Here is a 14,880-nt window from a genome sequence, read left to right on the forward strand (position 1 = left end):
ACAAATTTGGAAAGGCTGCTCAAGATGATTATATCTTGGGGGAGCTTCATCTTCTTGAACATAGTCTGCATTCATATCTGAGGCTGTTGCTGAAGGATTACCGAGTGTTAACCTCCATGGTAACAGGTTTTCTTGTATTAGGGGCAGACTTAACCATCTGGTTATTTCAGATGAACTCCTATCCTCTGGGGGTATTGCTTTGTTGGGTTCCCATGTGGAGCTGGATGTTTAGCTCTTGTTTGTTCTCTTGGTTTCACCTTGCTTTGCAAGGTAATTTTTTATTCTTTCATTCTTTATTATATTCCTTCTCTGCTTTAATAATTAAAGGGGTCCACCCCAGCTCACTTGCAGCAAAAAAAAAAAAAAAAAAAATCCATTCTCGGCAACTGCCACTATCATGACTGGCGCATAGTGCTGTTTTTAAGCAGGAATTTCTCTGTATGAAACTTCCAATATAAACAGTGAAGCAAAAGGAACTAGGGAAAGGCAAGTAGAAACACTTTTTGATCAGTTAGGTCAGTTTAACAAACGCCCAACAGCCAAACTGCTCCCCTAACATCAGCAACATGCGAATATAATACATCAGCCTACACTCATATGTCATTTTTCAGATTACTGCTGTTGATAAAGTCATCCTTGTTTATTCATGCAGCAAATCAGAAAACTTTTTTTTAAGAATAAGAAAAACAGCCAGGTCCAACAAATCCAAGCACAAAAATCTTTATTTGCTTCAGCTAATTGCATTTTACAGAGATGAATGATGATCATTTAGAGGGTAAGTGGTTACAATTTATGAAAACAGGCCTAAACAGTGAACCGTCAATGTGGAGCATTCACAAATAGAGGTCATGCAGCAGCAGTAGGTTGGTCCTGCTCTGCTGGCTGTGAATGTCTGAATTTCCAAATGCCTGAAAGCCCTTTTCCATGGGCAAGTTGCTCCAGCTCATTGATCTTTTGCTTAAGAAGTTCTATCTCTCTAGCTAAATCATCTTCTTTCTCTTTCATAGCCTAGAAAAAAGACATTAGTTATTCCTTTTGTAAAGAAAAATGATATTTCCTATGAGAAATGAAGGTTATACTGTGTACTTTTATAGAAAGCTCCACTGAACAGCTATGAACTATAGCAATGTAAAAATTGATACCATCTTTACCATGTTTTCCTGTCACAGACTGGTCCATGGGAAATCAAATGGAAAACCTACCAACATATGTCACATATATGACACAAGGCCAATTCAGTCTCAAGTTTGAGTTTCCAGCCAAAAATTTTAGCCATTCAACCAAACAGCATGCTGATTTCACGAACAGCCAACAATAGTAGTTCCTTTTGCAGAGTAAATTACATCTTCAGAAAATTCATATTTTCTGTGAACGTCTGGGTCACTGGACCAACTTATCAGCAAATTTCATGTTTAAATCAATTTTAACATTAGATTTATCAAAATAAGATCACCCTCATCAACAAGCAATGCAACGCCTAAAACTAAAAGCAGTAGTTAAAAGACATAGCAAGTTAGTAACATAACCATAGTAAGTATTTTTAATCTGGAATATAACAAGAGAAGTACTTTATAAGTTAAAGTTTCAAAAATTCTACAACATCCACATAAATATACTCTTTGTGACTCAAATAAAAGTTCCTTATAACAAGTGACCGCTAATTTCTCCAGAGCATCTGGGAAAAACCAGGCCTGGCTGTAAATAGCATGTCCTTGTCAGTTATTTTTGGCATAGGCATGTGGCTACCAGGACAAATTTCCAAAACTTACCTCGTACATGGTCACCCTGAAAGTTCTGATCTGCTAGTTCAAACTAAAACTTAGAAATATTCACAGATGCCAATAATTTTCATTGCCAAAAAAAGAAAAATTTTTGTTCGGAAGTATTGTGATATTTTCAATATGTCACCAACAAAAGCATTGTAATAATGTCATTATGATATCCGATAATTTCCACTTTTTCTAACGAATTCCTTTTTCAAATTTTTCATTTCTTTTAAAATCCTAAAAACTAATTCTGAATATTTGTCAATGTCTTTTATAAGAAAACTAGTAAAAAAACTCATAAAAATAGTGATATTTTTTCAGTATTTATATATTTCTTTATTCTTTGAGCACCAGAGATTTTCCCAAGACAAGCAAAACTTTAATAAGAAAAAAAAACTTCTGAGAAATTATTGAAAACGGTATTCATGATAATGATCTCAGATCAATTCAAGGTATAGACTACTCCTCAGGAAAAAAGATCAAGTAGTGAAATCTAAAGGTTAACTCTAGATTACTAGTTCAGACATCAGATTCTTGACATCATTCTCACTTTTTTCTTGCTGTGCATTTTCTCAGATTCCCAAGGTTCACTTTCCAATCACTCGGCCTCTAGGTGCCTCTATCAGTGGCATGCAGTATCAGCTTTGATTCTTCTGAATCATCGAAAACCATAAATTTCATATGACAATACTGAGTACATGGCTGAGATGCAGGTGAAAACTTTGAAGCGCCAATTATGAATGCATAAGAGGTTAAAAGCAGCCATGGGCAAATTGAAGACATATTCCATCAAGTGAACTGACTAGGAAATGTTTCAAAGCTGTCAGAAGTCATGGCCTTACCAACTCTGCCATGCACATGCTGGCAAAAGATACTGAACACATATCATTGAGAACTAGGTAAATCAGTTCTGCCTAGCTGATCTTTGAAACATTAGCCCAAACAGGTTTGTTTCATGAACTTGCAAAGGTGGCTTTTTTGGAGGTACTAAATAAGGAAACAACAAAGCATGAGTACGAGATTACTGAACAAAGTTCTAGAGCGTATCAAGTTAGAAATTAGATGGGATGGACGACCAACAGGTTTTCATGGGAAAGATGTTTGGTCAAAACAGTAACATGCAAAATAACTAGGCCCATAGAAATGGTATTATGTTGTTTCCGACAATAGACAATGCACCCTCTAAAATTTTCGTTAGATTGGCAAAGCATATCAAAAGTACATGAAGACTAGTTGATTAATTAAAAACACGGTAGACATGTTTAAGGGAGATTCAAATAAATATGATAATAGCATGAATAAGAGAAATATGAAGCTTAAGTCAAACACTTACTGCAAGTTCTGCCTTCCGTAGTTCTTCTTTTCTAGCCTCAGATCTAGAACTTCTTTGCACCTCAAAAACCACTACGACACCTGCTACCTAGTTGATGCAATCTAGCAGTTAACAGAATAACAATAAATGACATGCTATAATATTGTTCTAGTTAGCATTATGACCATGTTCTGGGATTGCCCATACATAATTTAGCAAGCAAGCCTGATAATTATTTCAGTCAGAATTCAATCAAGATCTAAAAAGTTTCATACTAAAGTTCAGCATTCGTAGAATCATATTATACCTTATGATCCAGGAACATTTTTTGTACTGGGATCTCCCATTCAAGTGTCATGGTATATTGGAAAGGAGAAGAAATATAGGATACTTGCGATATAAGAAACCAAAAAACCCTTGATTTAGATGACATGTGAAAAATCTGTAAATACAAATCTGATCAAAATTTTCTTTTTAATTTTCCAAGAAATGTTCCATTACTTCACAGACTTTGGAACTGAGAACAAACACAATACTTATACAAAATTAATCTCGAAAACAACATTACATGAAAAATTGGCAGGTGTACAGTCCGTATATGTGCTTCTGACCACTACCTAGTGGAACCATATACACTATTCATAGCATCAAGTACCTCTTCCATTGTTACGGATGAAGCCTGTTATCTTTCACGCACATTCAAATACCAATCAAGTTGCCAAAAGTGTATCTTTAACATGCATTTGAATACCAGTCAAGTTGCTAAACAGGCAACTTCCGTACACACAAACACACACACAGACTTACCGAGAACACAAAAAATTCACCAAGAAGATCTGCCGCAGCTTGAACAGCTTTCTCTTCGTTGAGAGGACGGATCTCAACATTAGTCGCATGCCCATACAGGCGCCTTTGCATATTTGTTGAAAATCTGTGATTAGCCTGTTTTTGTCGCATTTAAAGAAAAGCTTGTCACGCGATCACATTAACTGGCTGCATTCAGCAAAAACGAGCTGAACCAACATACATACCAAAAGCCTACCAATCTTAGTATCAATCATGACCCAAAACAGACAATCTAACAAAAGGTATCTGCGTTTCTTTTTGTTCCTCGTCTCTTTTTTTCTCTAGATGATTACTAAGAATCCAAGATGTCTAGATGACACAACGAAAAATGCTTTGAATAAGCCAGGAACGAATACTAGCATTCAAAAGTAGAAACGAGCAGGTGGCTTATGGGATCTAGTAAAGACTACCTAATCCACAAGAAATTTTACGATGCTACCATCCCCAAAGGAAGATACTATAATGGCATTTCTTCACTCAGATATTCAGAACTTCAATAATATCGGGTTTTTCAAAAGAGCAAATGAAACAAGATCAGTTTCATCTTAAGCTCCAGAAAAAAAATGCTAGAAGTGAATAGGTGATTAATGTGCCAACCTAGGAGATCAATCTAGCTTGTCCCTGACTCCCTCTTATTAATGATCAACTTCCATAATCATTATGTAGGTGTAAGAGGAAGCTTCTCCCCGAAGTTTGTGGCTTCCTTTCCAAATCAGAAAATGAACCTACTACGAGAACAAGTCCTATGGTATCTCTAATCAACTATAAGCAACACAAAGGAAGAACAAAATCTGTCAAATCTTCTGTGGCGGGGATCCAATTACGACTTCTACTAACGGCAGCCTCAAGATTCCACAACAGAATCCATTATTCTTCCCAGGAATATAAACCGCACTACCATCAGGAGACTTTCCGCTTGTTATCGTTCCATTCCCCAAAGAAACAAACCGATGGGTATTCATCTAACTCCACAATATAATACAAGGTGCCGGGAGTCACCACAACCCCTACCAAGACCCTAAAAATCCCACAGACGTATGAGAAAGGAAGACACTGCAAAACAGGATCTACCGAACCTGGGCGATGCTGATGATGAAATGCCGGAACCTCGGATGCCGGCCCGCCTCCTTCTTGAGCTTGCTAGCGATGGGCTTGGCGAGGGTCCTCAATGCTAGTGTCCCAAGTTTAGCCAGAGGGAGAATCATAGTAATATGGCGGAATCAAAGAACGGCGGAGGAAGACGGGAGGGAGAGGTGGGGAAGGGAGGCAGGAAACCGCAGATGATATCAGATTGATGGGTTCGATTTTTTCATATCCTCGGTTTCAAATGAATTCTAACGAGAGGGGATCGAAATGAAAGAACCGGTCGCTCTCCTTCCGCGCCTTGATCCCCAAGTCAGCCGTTTCTTGTCTCTCACCCTACTGGCCGTGCAGCCGCCAGCCAGTCAGCCCTCCCCTTCTGGTATGAGGACCCGCAGGAGTGATCATGGGTCAGATGACGTTGTGCAATCCCACTGAGACAATGACACGAATCTCGTTACTCTTAGCATGGCACAATGAAGAACGTCGATATCCAACTAGGCATCCCATTCCCATCGCCTTCCTTTTCATATTTGCACGCAGTAGTAACGACATAAAACGATACGAATCGCCCACAACTTTGCCATCTTAGAAATTCATATTTATCTTAAAACGTCATAAGGGGATAAATATACAGAGATAACCTATTCGACATCTTCGCTTTCTGAGGTTCCCACGTACACTTTCCAATTTCCATACTAAGGAAAGGAAAGAACCGGACTTTAGATACACGTAATTCAAGTATATATTTTTGAAATGGAGGGAAATCAGACAACAGACGCACTTAGATGTTCACGTTTAGTGGCATTTCGCTGGACTCCGGTTCGGAAGACGATAAATTGTGCCGTTGAATAAACTTGAAAACATTTGGTGTTCTTGATATTTGAGTATTATTAGTTGCATATATGAAAAAATTCATCGTTAGGCTGGCACAGACAACGGAAACGAGAAACTGGAAGTCCTTCGGTTGCCTCAGCTTTTGTTCTACCTCAAAATCCTCAGGTTTAACCTCAGACCCTTTATCATCCTGAGCTTGGTTCAGACTTCTTGACAACGTAATATAATATAACGAATTGACGACATTTTCACGGATATTAGTGCGTCCGCAGATACGCATGATATGGGGCGATGGGTCGATGATGTAGTATGAAGGCTGATGTCACCCTTTTAAAAAAAAAAAAATCAGCCATTAAGAAGCCAAATAAGCCTACATCTGCCTGATGTATCATTGAATTGAACAATTTATTAATAAAAAAACCTAAAATCAATTCCAAACTTCAACTTCACCTACTGCGTGCGTGTCATCCATAACGTGAGCATTCTTTTCTCGATGCGAAACTGAAATTGACATTTACAGCAGACTGGAGGTCTTAAGCGTGCACCTTCGTGAACCGTGAATAAGAAGATACCTCCTAGCATATCAGTAAGTCATACCACATTCAATAAATAGAATTAAGAACCTTGTCTTTCAAATGCATCACCAGAGCAAGTAGAAAGTGCACTGGGAAATTGTGTTGAACCCATTCTGCATAAATTTTCCACATTCTTCGGTCGCACAAGTTCGCATGGCCCAGAACCAGGAGCCCTTTTAATGCCACACTCGATTACTTCAATGTTTATCTTGCCCTGTAGAAAAAGGCATCTGTCCTTACAGGCAAGTGAGAGAGAGAGAGAGAGATCAAAGTTCATCTTGCACTGCAGAAGAGGCGGCCAGTAACTCCAACATGCTAAAAAAACTGACAAGTACCATGGATGGACATTTCCATAGTGTCAGAGAACAGACTAAAAGAATGTGGCAAGAGACTAATGAGAGCAAACAACTACAAATACAATCGTTTAGTTGCACTTGAGGAGCGGTGTCCACAGAAAACCGAACAAAAATGTTTATTTGGATATACATATGAATATACAATTTGACGCCTAGCTATACCGTGTGTGTGTGTGGGAGACAGAGAGAGGGAGCCCATTCACCATTTTCATCAGTCCACCTCCAGGACAACCTTACCAAGAATAAGCCTCTTGTCTTTAGCTAGATGAGCCTCTCTTGCTTGTGCAAGTGGAAATGTCTTCTGCACAGGGATCTTCAAATTACCAGCCTCAGCAAGCCTACGTATTTCCTGGAGGCCTTCAGAATCTGCTCTCATATAAGTCCAAGAATACTCTGCAGATCATGAGCATACAATGTTGGAAATGGTGACTAAACACTCCAACAAATTGATATGAGCACAGTGTTCGAAACAGTGTGTGATTTGAACATATGAATTCATCTTGAAAATTTGAATGCTTATTATTTATTAACGAGGCATTGAGTTTCGAAGGATCCAGCATTTCCATCATATATAGACCCTCAACAGCTTTCAGCTCCAAGGCCTTAATTACCCCAGTTACGGTTTTTCTAAAGGAAAACCATAAATGCAATTGCACCATCCTGCACTAATATTTTCATGTTATGCAAGTGCCTACAAAATATCTGCCTCAAATTTTATATGCAAGTCTGCACACGTGTATATATGTGGTTACTTTTGCCTTTGGGTATTACCATTTTAACATGTTTTAAACTCCTAATTTTAATTTTTGTTGGTCACTCATGCATTTGAACTCACTTTATTCGATACTGAAGATTATTCAGCATGACCAATGCGACCAGTGGTTTGACAATTATGGGTACCAACTGCCAACACATGACGACTTGTTCAGGTATTTGGGCCATCCAAGCTCACCCATAAAGTCAGATCTGAAAAATCAGTAGAATGTCCACAAACATTTAACAAGAAAATCCATAAATCCTATAAGAAATGGATTCAACTAGTCATGCATCGTTACTGATTTTTTAACCGTTTCTTTTCTCTCTCAGTCTCTCAAGTCTCATCTACTTCTTTCACTATCCACATTTTTAGTCCCTCTCCACAGCCATTCTCTCCACCCTAAAATTGGTGGACCCAAGCCAGGGGAGGAGTCCATATATATATATAAAGTTGAGAGGATAAAAGTTGGAACTGGAGATCGATGCAACATAAAACATCTCAAAAGGTAGAGAAGACAAATGAAGGAAAAGAAAAACGCAATGACATAAGCGAGCCTTTTTTTTGGTTCACAATAGTTTCATAGTGGTAATGACTAATTACAAATAAAGTAATATATTGTGTATTGCTGATGAGGCAGCCAGTGCTACCTCACTTGTTTTACCTCTTACCATTCAGGCTGGTGCCTTCACTTTCTTTCTAATTGAAAATTTGGGAGTCATATGTAAACAGTAAGCATAATTTATCCATATAGAAACACTGAGAGTTAAAGAATGCAGTGTCATGAAATATAAACTGCACATAGTGCAGAAGTTGTTTAGACTGAAAGATGAACAGTTTCTGTTCTATTCAAATGCATCCAGCAGAGCAGAACACTTCTGGAAGATCAAAGGCTGTTGTTTTAGAAAATGTCTTACCTATCCCGGGGGAATATCGATAGTGGAGTTGTTTCTTTAGTAATATTGCAGTAGCAATAGGAATCCCAACCGCCAATCCATACTTGTCTGCCAAGGCAGCCGTTTCCCCCTGTGAAACAAAATTAAGGGAATATGATCACAAATGTCAAGACAAAAACAAAGGAATTACAACAAATATGTACCTGCAGTGTCATATAGTGTCCACCTTTCTTTAGCAGATTAATACCTATTCTTTCTGTTTCCTGAACCCCAATAGTGTCTAGAACAGCATCAAATGGTCCCTTAAGTGCAAATTCAACATCCTGCCAATTGAATACAGTAAATCCCAATGGATAAATGCCTATTAGAAGTTTCATGGGCTTTCCTCAGCACAGGTACAATATGTTAGTGTTTACATACTTGGCTGAGTCAACCTAGTTCACTCAGTCCTTAACCTCATCCAAGAAAATGGAAAACCAGGAAGTACAAGACACGGCCAAGTCATGGAATGATCAGGCAGAGTCATCCGAGTTTTGGCCAAGTCAGCCAAGTTACAAATTGGTTTAATTGAGTCATCCATGTACTCTTAAGTGTTAAGCATGCATATTACAACAAACAATGTAACGATACTGAAATTATATATATTTTATCAATTTTCTCTATATTATACAACACTTAATAATGTAACTACCGTAATACATTACTAACATTTGCATTTTATACCAAGATGAGAAAATTGGAAGTCAGATACAGGCTAGTCAAGGCACAGTGTTGGAGCCAGAAATTTACAGGATTCCCGCTTTTTGGATTTTATATTTTTCTTTTTTTGGGTGGGGGTTCAGGGGGTGGCGGCGCACAGGAAGGGTTGGGGCATCTTTGCATATATGTGTGTGTTTAGGTATCTGAGACAAACTAGCTAGTTGATAAGTGCTAAGAGCCATATAAATATACTTCACACAAAAGATGAAATGAAACCAGGCTGAATCACCGAGTTCATGCAATGAGTCACAAGTCAATTAAAAACCTTGTACCATATCACTGTTAAAAGTCCAGGTCCATATTTTATACCAAGGAACCACACTAACAGTAAATTCTCTAATTCCAACCAGAGCAAGAAATTGCTCGAAACTGGATAATAAACTGCAAGAAGCAAGTCTTTTGTCACGAGCGTCATATGAAAAAACTGAAACACAATGACATCCAGAGCATACCTAAAACTTGTTAACTTAGCGCAGATATGCTGCTATATTAGATCACTTGGCAACATAACAACCTCAAGATATGGTAGCATCTGGTGAGCATACATTTGATGGAAGTCATAACATGATAATAGGAGCTTTTACTACCTCTGCCTTGTAGTCAACTGCCTGTTCAACACCAGCAGCCTGAAGTCGACTAACACTCTCACTTCCACATGTAGTTGACACAATGCAGCCCTTGTCCACTGCCAGCTGAATTGCAGCTAGTCCAACTGTTCCTCCTCCGCCTATAACTAACAACCTTTGCCTGCAAAATAGGACATACTATCAGATAAAGAACTATTTAACATGTTCACCAGCTGTGTGTTTCCTCTTTTTACTAAAGATCTTTACTAGATATGAACAACCGAAAGCCAAAATTAAATGTAAAAGCCTCCGCTATTTTGAATTAGATGCAATTTCTCAAGCTTCCAAGATAATGACCAGGAATAGATGACCAGTTCATCAATAAATAACCTCAGCAAACAAAAAAGAGAAAAGCATAGGAATAAAACAGGAAAGGGAGCAAAAGAATGTTACAACCAAATTGTGAAGAGGAAAATGCCAGAAAAAAAATGCAAGGCAGCTAGAGCATATGATGAAATATTACAGGAAAAAAAATCGAGACCACTGCCATAGGTCTTCAGTTGTGGATATAATAAGATAGTGTCAGTTCCAACAAAAAATATAGGACAAGCATACCCATTGGCAACCCGAGCAGTACTATGCAAAGCTCTCCATGCAGTCAATGCAGCAAAGGGGATTGCACTTGCTTCCTACAGTTTCAGAGATGCAATATAACAATCATATGCAAGTGAAAGAGAGTTATAAAGAAACAGGCATAGTCTTGCATAGAACAAATCCAGGAAGGACATTTCAATTAAATTACAATTAAGCCCCTAAGAACGGGAAAGACAAAACTAATTCTTAAGTTAGAAGAGACGTTGACAAGCTCTACCTAGCTATATATTAAAAAATTGAAAGAACCATTTTGTATAAATGGTGAAATTATGTAATCAATTTCTCTGCATGAACCTAGAATTGTACCCAAAACAGCCATGTCTCCTCCATTATAATGATTGCACATGAATAAGCGTTTAACATATGATTTAATAACTATAAAGTATAAAAAAACAGGTAAGGATGGCAGAATAGTAGCAGTATTAATCCATGGGCAATGAGTTCATGTTGCCTCATTTATTTGCATCTCCAACAGCATGTCATTTCCATGTTTGACGAATTGTCGAAGATCTCATACCCAGTTCTATTTTTCTCTACATAGTTCACATGAACAGGACTGGATAATATGGAACACATTAAAAAGAAAGGCTTCAGCAATAATATTCTCTAGAGCCACCAAAGGCCAATTCTATGCCAAATTGCCAATTCAATCATTCATGGGACCACTGGCAAAGGAAGGGAGAAAATGATCCATGCTCATGCCAAGTGGTCCATCACAGGCTTTAACACAGAGCAAAATCACATATGACACAACCTTTATTCCTATACTTGGCAATCTGTTTTCTTCTTCCTATGGCTTTTATTTTTCATGCAAAAAGCCATTTTCCTTAGCATGAACAGGTATATGTCAAACAAAATACTTCTTCCTACTGTATCTGCACCATACAAATCCATTACATGCATGGATGCATCAGGAGGGCTGTATTTGTATGAGCATGAATATTTTAGATTATATGTATAACCAATATTAACAGAAACATCATGTCATGAAGAAGAACATCTCAGCTACAAACTCATAAGCCAACCATCTATGTGGAAGACAAATTTGCCAAACAAGTGAAATTTAAATTGGATAAGCAATCAAAAGTTCACTAACCACATGTGTTAGTGAAGGTGGTTTCCCAGTAAGCTCATCTTCTGAAAGAATTGCATAGTCAGTGTATGTACCCCTAATAGCAGTTGGATGCAATGCGCCAAAGACTTCTTGCCCAACACTAAGTGAACTGACAGAAGCTCCAACAGCTGCAACTTCACCGCTAATATCACGACCCAAAATAAGAGGTAATAGTGGTCCAAAGATAGAACGACCATAACCAGATCTCATCTGATGAATTTGAAAATGAACAAATAAATGAAATGTACACTATTCAACAATAAACTATTTGACAGTGAAAACCTAAAGTTACTCAAGAATGATTCATACAATGGCATGCAATTTTTCTTGGCTTGCTATAGACTCAAACAAGGTGTACCAGGTAGTGGACAAAACATGCAACTAATAGTTTCAGTTAACAATATTATTCTGATAGAAAATCTGGAAATGAGCACTCGTCCATCCACAATAAATCAACTGGCACAGTAACTAAACAAAGAAGATGTAATGACATTAGAAAGCAAAGTGTGTTTTTAATTATGACTTATGCATTCAATACCAGGTAACTAAGCTACGAGGGATTGCCACCTTGTGACTAATTCTCAAAGAAGAAACCTAAGGGGGTGCTTGATTGTAGAACACATAAACAAAAGAAAAAAGTGCCCAGAACACCTTCTGCTAGCAAGGATGCAACATACCTAAGAAAACTATGTTTGTGGTCTAGAGTTTGATTCAGGCAGACAAACTGTGAATACAAAGAATCCATTGTTTCATTGTTGGCCAAGTTGGATAATGATAGTCTTTAAATCAAATACCAAACTTTGAATATTTAACCACATAATTATTTAAGGACATTCGCTATCATCCCCATATAGTTCAAATATTTTGAGGAAACAATTATGCTCATATAATATATATATATATACATACATACATATATATATGTATACATACATACATACATACATATATATATATATATATATATATATATATATATATATATATATATATATATATATATATATATATGTATGTATACATATATATATGTATGTATGTATATATATATATTATATGAGCATAATTGTTTCCTCAAAATTTTTTTATCTAGCATATATGAATTGCCCAAACAACCATACCAAATATATCCTCTTGGATTTCCAATTTAAAGTAAACAAACATCCATTGCTTGAATTTTTTGGGATTTATGAGAAATCAAGTGTGAACTAACCTAAATATAAACATCACATGAGTTTGCTGGAAGGCTCGAACCTAGTGCCAAATATTGTGCTAACTAGCCATTTTCACCTAGATGTTGTGACATAAGCAGATTCTCTATGTTATGAAACATGAAAATTAGTTAAAAATACAAGCAAAAAACAGACTAACAGAGTAACATTTTGAAGGATATCATAAAAGTCATGTATTCCACATAAATAAAATGAATGTCATGTATTCCTTTGGGGGTTTTTTGTGAATTTTATTCGATAGCATACTTAATAGTTAATTTCATGCCCATTAATTTCATTTCTTCATGCTCGCTCCAAGTTCAAAGTACCACTTGACGGTGCTCGCAAATCGTTGTATAAGACATCAATTCTATTTGACAAAGGCAATGGATACATGCCGTCGAGTGTGCATGTTCACAGATTGCTACAAACAAATCGTTCGTATTTCCATTTGTCAGGAGAAAAACAACAACGCACATTATGTTTTCCTCAGTTAACGGTTTTCTAGAAACCACAAACGCATGCAGACATCCACTTGTAGTCCACACATAAATGATGCTCCGAGCCCATTATAAAAAAGTTAATTCCAACGCACCATCCACTGCAGTTCATAGTAGATCAAGAATTCGCAAGAGAGAGAACAAAATCACCAGAATGAACCACCACCAACCAACAATAGCCAAAATCATCATGCAATACAAGAATCATCGACAAATCCACTTCATCAGCAACCATTGACACCACGCAGTAAACTGCCATGTAAAAACACAAAAGAAATGGAAAAAGAGGGTTAATATACACACACGAGTGTCGAGAGGGTTCACAGAAGCACAGCGCGTCCGCACCAGCACGTCATGGGGCTTCAGATCAGGAATCTCGACGTCCGGCCGAAGCTCGAGGACATCCGGGCCCCCAAACCTCGGCACAACGACCGCCCGACACGTCGTGGTGATCAACCTCAACCCCAGCTTCCTCGCCGCCGGAGCAGCGGCTGTAGCGGTGAAGGAGCGGAGCCTCAAGCCCACCATCGTCCCTCACCCTTTCCCTCCGTCCCCTTCCCAACCCACTCCACGGCCTAAACCCATTATAATGCCTTTTCTCCCCTTCGCTAAACCCAATGCCACTAAAGAGTTACTTATTATACATCACTCCTTGGAATCAAGCTCACTGGTTTCATTTGCCACGTGTAAATGTCGGCTCATATTGACTCCCCATCACTCTCGCCTTTGTCGTAGTTGACAGTGTGTAAGACAAATGGCACGGCACAAGAAAGGACTTGATTTTCTGGTAGTCAATGGAGCGTACGCTTCTCGTTCTTGGTTGGCGGAGAACTGCGTCACCCTTGTGTCCCCGCGAACGATGGAGGTCCTGGACTACGTGTTCCTTTCTGCGTCAGTTGCTGCATTTCTCTCGGTTCTCGACCTCTCGGTCCCACGAATTGGCAAGAATGTAATGTGTTGAGGTAGATATCCGAAATTCTTAAGCTTCGAGTTCAAATAAAAACTTTAGGAATTTGCTATATATATATATATATATATATATAGATAGAGAGAGAGAGAGAGAGAGAGAGAGAGAGAGAGAACCAGACCACTTAATGCAAGACAAAAACTAGACAAATTAAATTTAATTATTAAAGTATTGTTTTGCAATCGAAGCTTATGTATCTGATCATATGAGTGATTTGGTGATAAACATATATTAAGCTAGTTATTTTCATGCTTAAATAATGTTTTTTAATAATAAAAAAAGGAACGGCTCTTATAACATCAAAATTTTGATAGTAGGAAGATCAAATTCTTTACAAAATTACTTAAAATAAAACATTATTTACATTAAATTAGTGTTTATAAGCACATTAAAAGGGATAACAAAATTAACATTTTGTTTAAGACACTTTTTCACATAAATTTAAAAGGTATGGTTTTCATCCCTTACCCAAGTAGTCTGGTATCTGCCATCAACTAAAAAACCCTGATAATATTGAGAGGGAGAGATATTTTGATAAGTTTAGTTTCATGTTAAAATCTGTGAGTTATTTTCAATAGCTTATAAAGGTTGTTGTTGTTGTTAATTAGGCGGAACCAAAACTGTTAAGGAGATTATTAGCATCCCTCAAAACAATGGCTCAAGCCCACAAGTCCGGTGTGGGTTGGG

General features: G+C 37.7%; 2 protein-coding genes across 2 annotated transcripts; both read right to left on the bottom strand.

Moving 5' to 3' along the window:
* Positions 1-695: 695 nt before the first annotated feature.
* On the bottom strand, positions 696-5,516 carry LOC116246499 (OPA3-like protein). The gene is made up of 4 exons (XM_031618407.2): positions 5,001-5,516; positions 3,886-4,020; positions 3,100-3,186; positions 696-1,008 (listed from the first exon to the last, which is right to left on the bottom strand). Exons 1-4 carry the CDS (start codon positions 5,127-5,129, stop codon positions 847-849), a joined length of 513 nt encoding a protein of 170 aa, XP_031474267.1. The 5' UTR covers positions 5,130-5,516; the 3' UTR covers positions 696-846.
* Positions 5,517-6,608: 1,092 nt separating this feature from the next.
* Positions 6,609-13,806, bottom strand: LOC116245967 (uncharacterized). Its single transcript, XM_031617614.2, has 7 exons — positions 13,530-13,806; positions 11,498-11,725; positions 10,363-10,436; positions 9,769-9,928; positions 8,626-8,745; positions 8,444-8,552; positions 6,609-7,165 (listed from the first exon to the last, which is right to left on the bottom strand). The coding sequence occupies exons 1-7, from the start codon at positions 13,752-13,754 to the stop codon at positions 6,984-6,986; spliced, it is 1,098 nt and encodes a 365-aa protein (XP_031473474.1). The 5' UTR covers positions 13,755-13,806; the 3' UTR covers positions 6,609-6,983.
* Between the last annotated feature and the right edge of the window lie 1,074 nt (positions 13,807-14,880).

Source organism: Nymphaea colorata, chromosome 1 (genome assembly GCF_008831285.2).
Source record: "Nymphaea colorata isolate Beijing-Zhang1983 chromosome 1, ASM883128v2, whole genome shotgun sequence".
NCBI lineage: Eukaryota > Viridiplantae > Streptophyta > Magnoliopsida > Nymphaeales > Nymphaeaceae > Nymphaea > Nymphaea colorata.

Coding starts and splice junctions, on each gene's coding strand:
- LOC116246499 (XM_031618407.2), bottom strand. CDS start 5,129: ATGATTCTCCCTCTGGCTAAACTTGGGACACTAGCATTGAGGACCCTC. Junction 4,021..5,000: donor TCATCATCAGCATCGCCCAG/GTTCGGTAGATC, acceptor CGACAAAAACAG/GCTAATCACAGATTTTCAAC. Junction 3,187..3,885: donor GTGAATTTTTTGTGTTCTCG/GTAAGTCTGTGT, acceptor TGCATCAACTAG/GTAGCAGGTGTCGTAGTGGT.
- LOC116245967 (XM_031617614.2), bottom strand. CDS start 13,754: ATGGTGGGCTTGAGGCTCCGCTCCTTCACCGCTACAGCCGCTGCTCCG. Junction 11,726..13,529: donor TGAACCCTCTCGACACTCGT/GTGTGTATATTA, acceptor CAAATTCATCAG/ATGAGATCTGGTTATGGTCG. Junction 7,166..8,443: donor TCGATATTCCCCCGGGATAG/GTAAGACATTTT, acceptor CATGATCTGCAG/AGTATTCTTGGACTTATATG.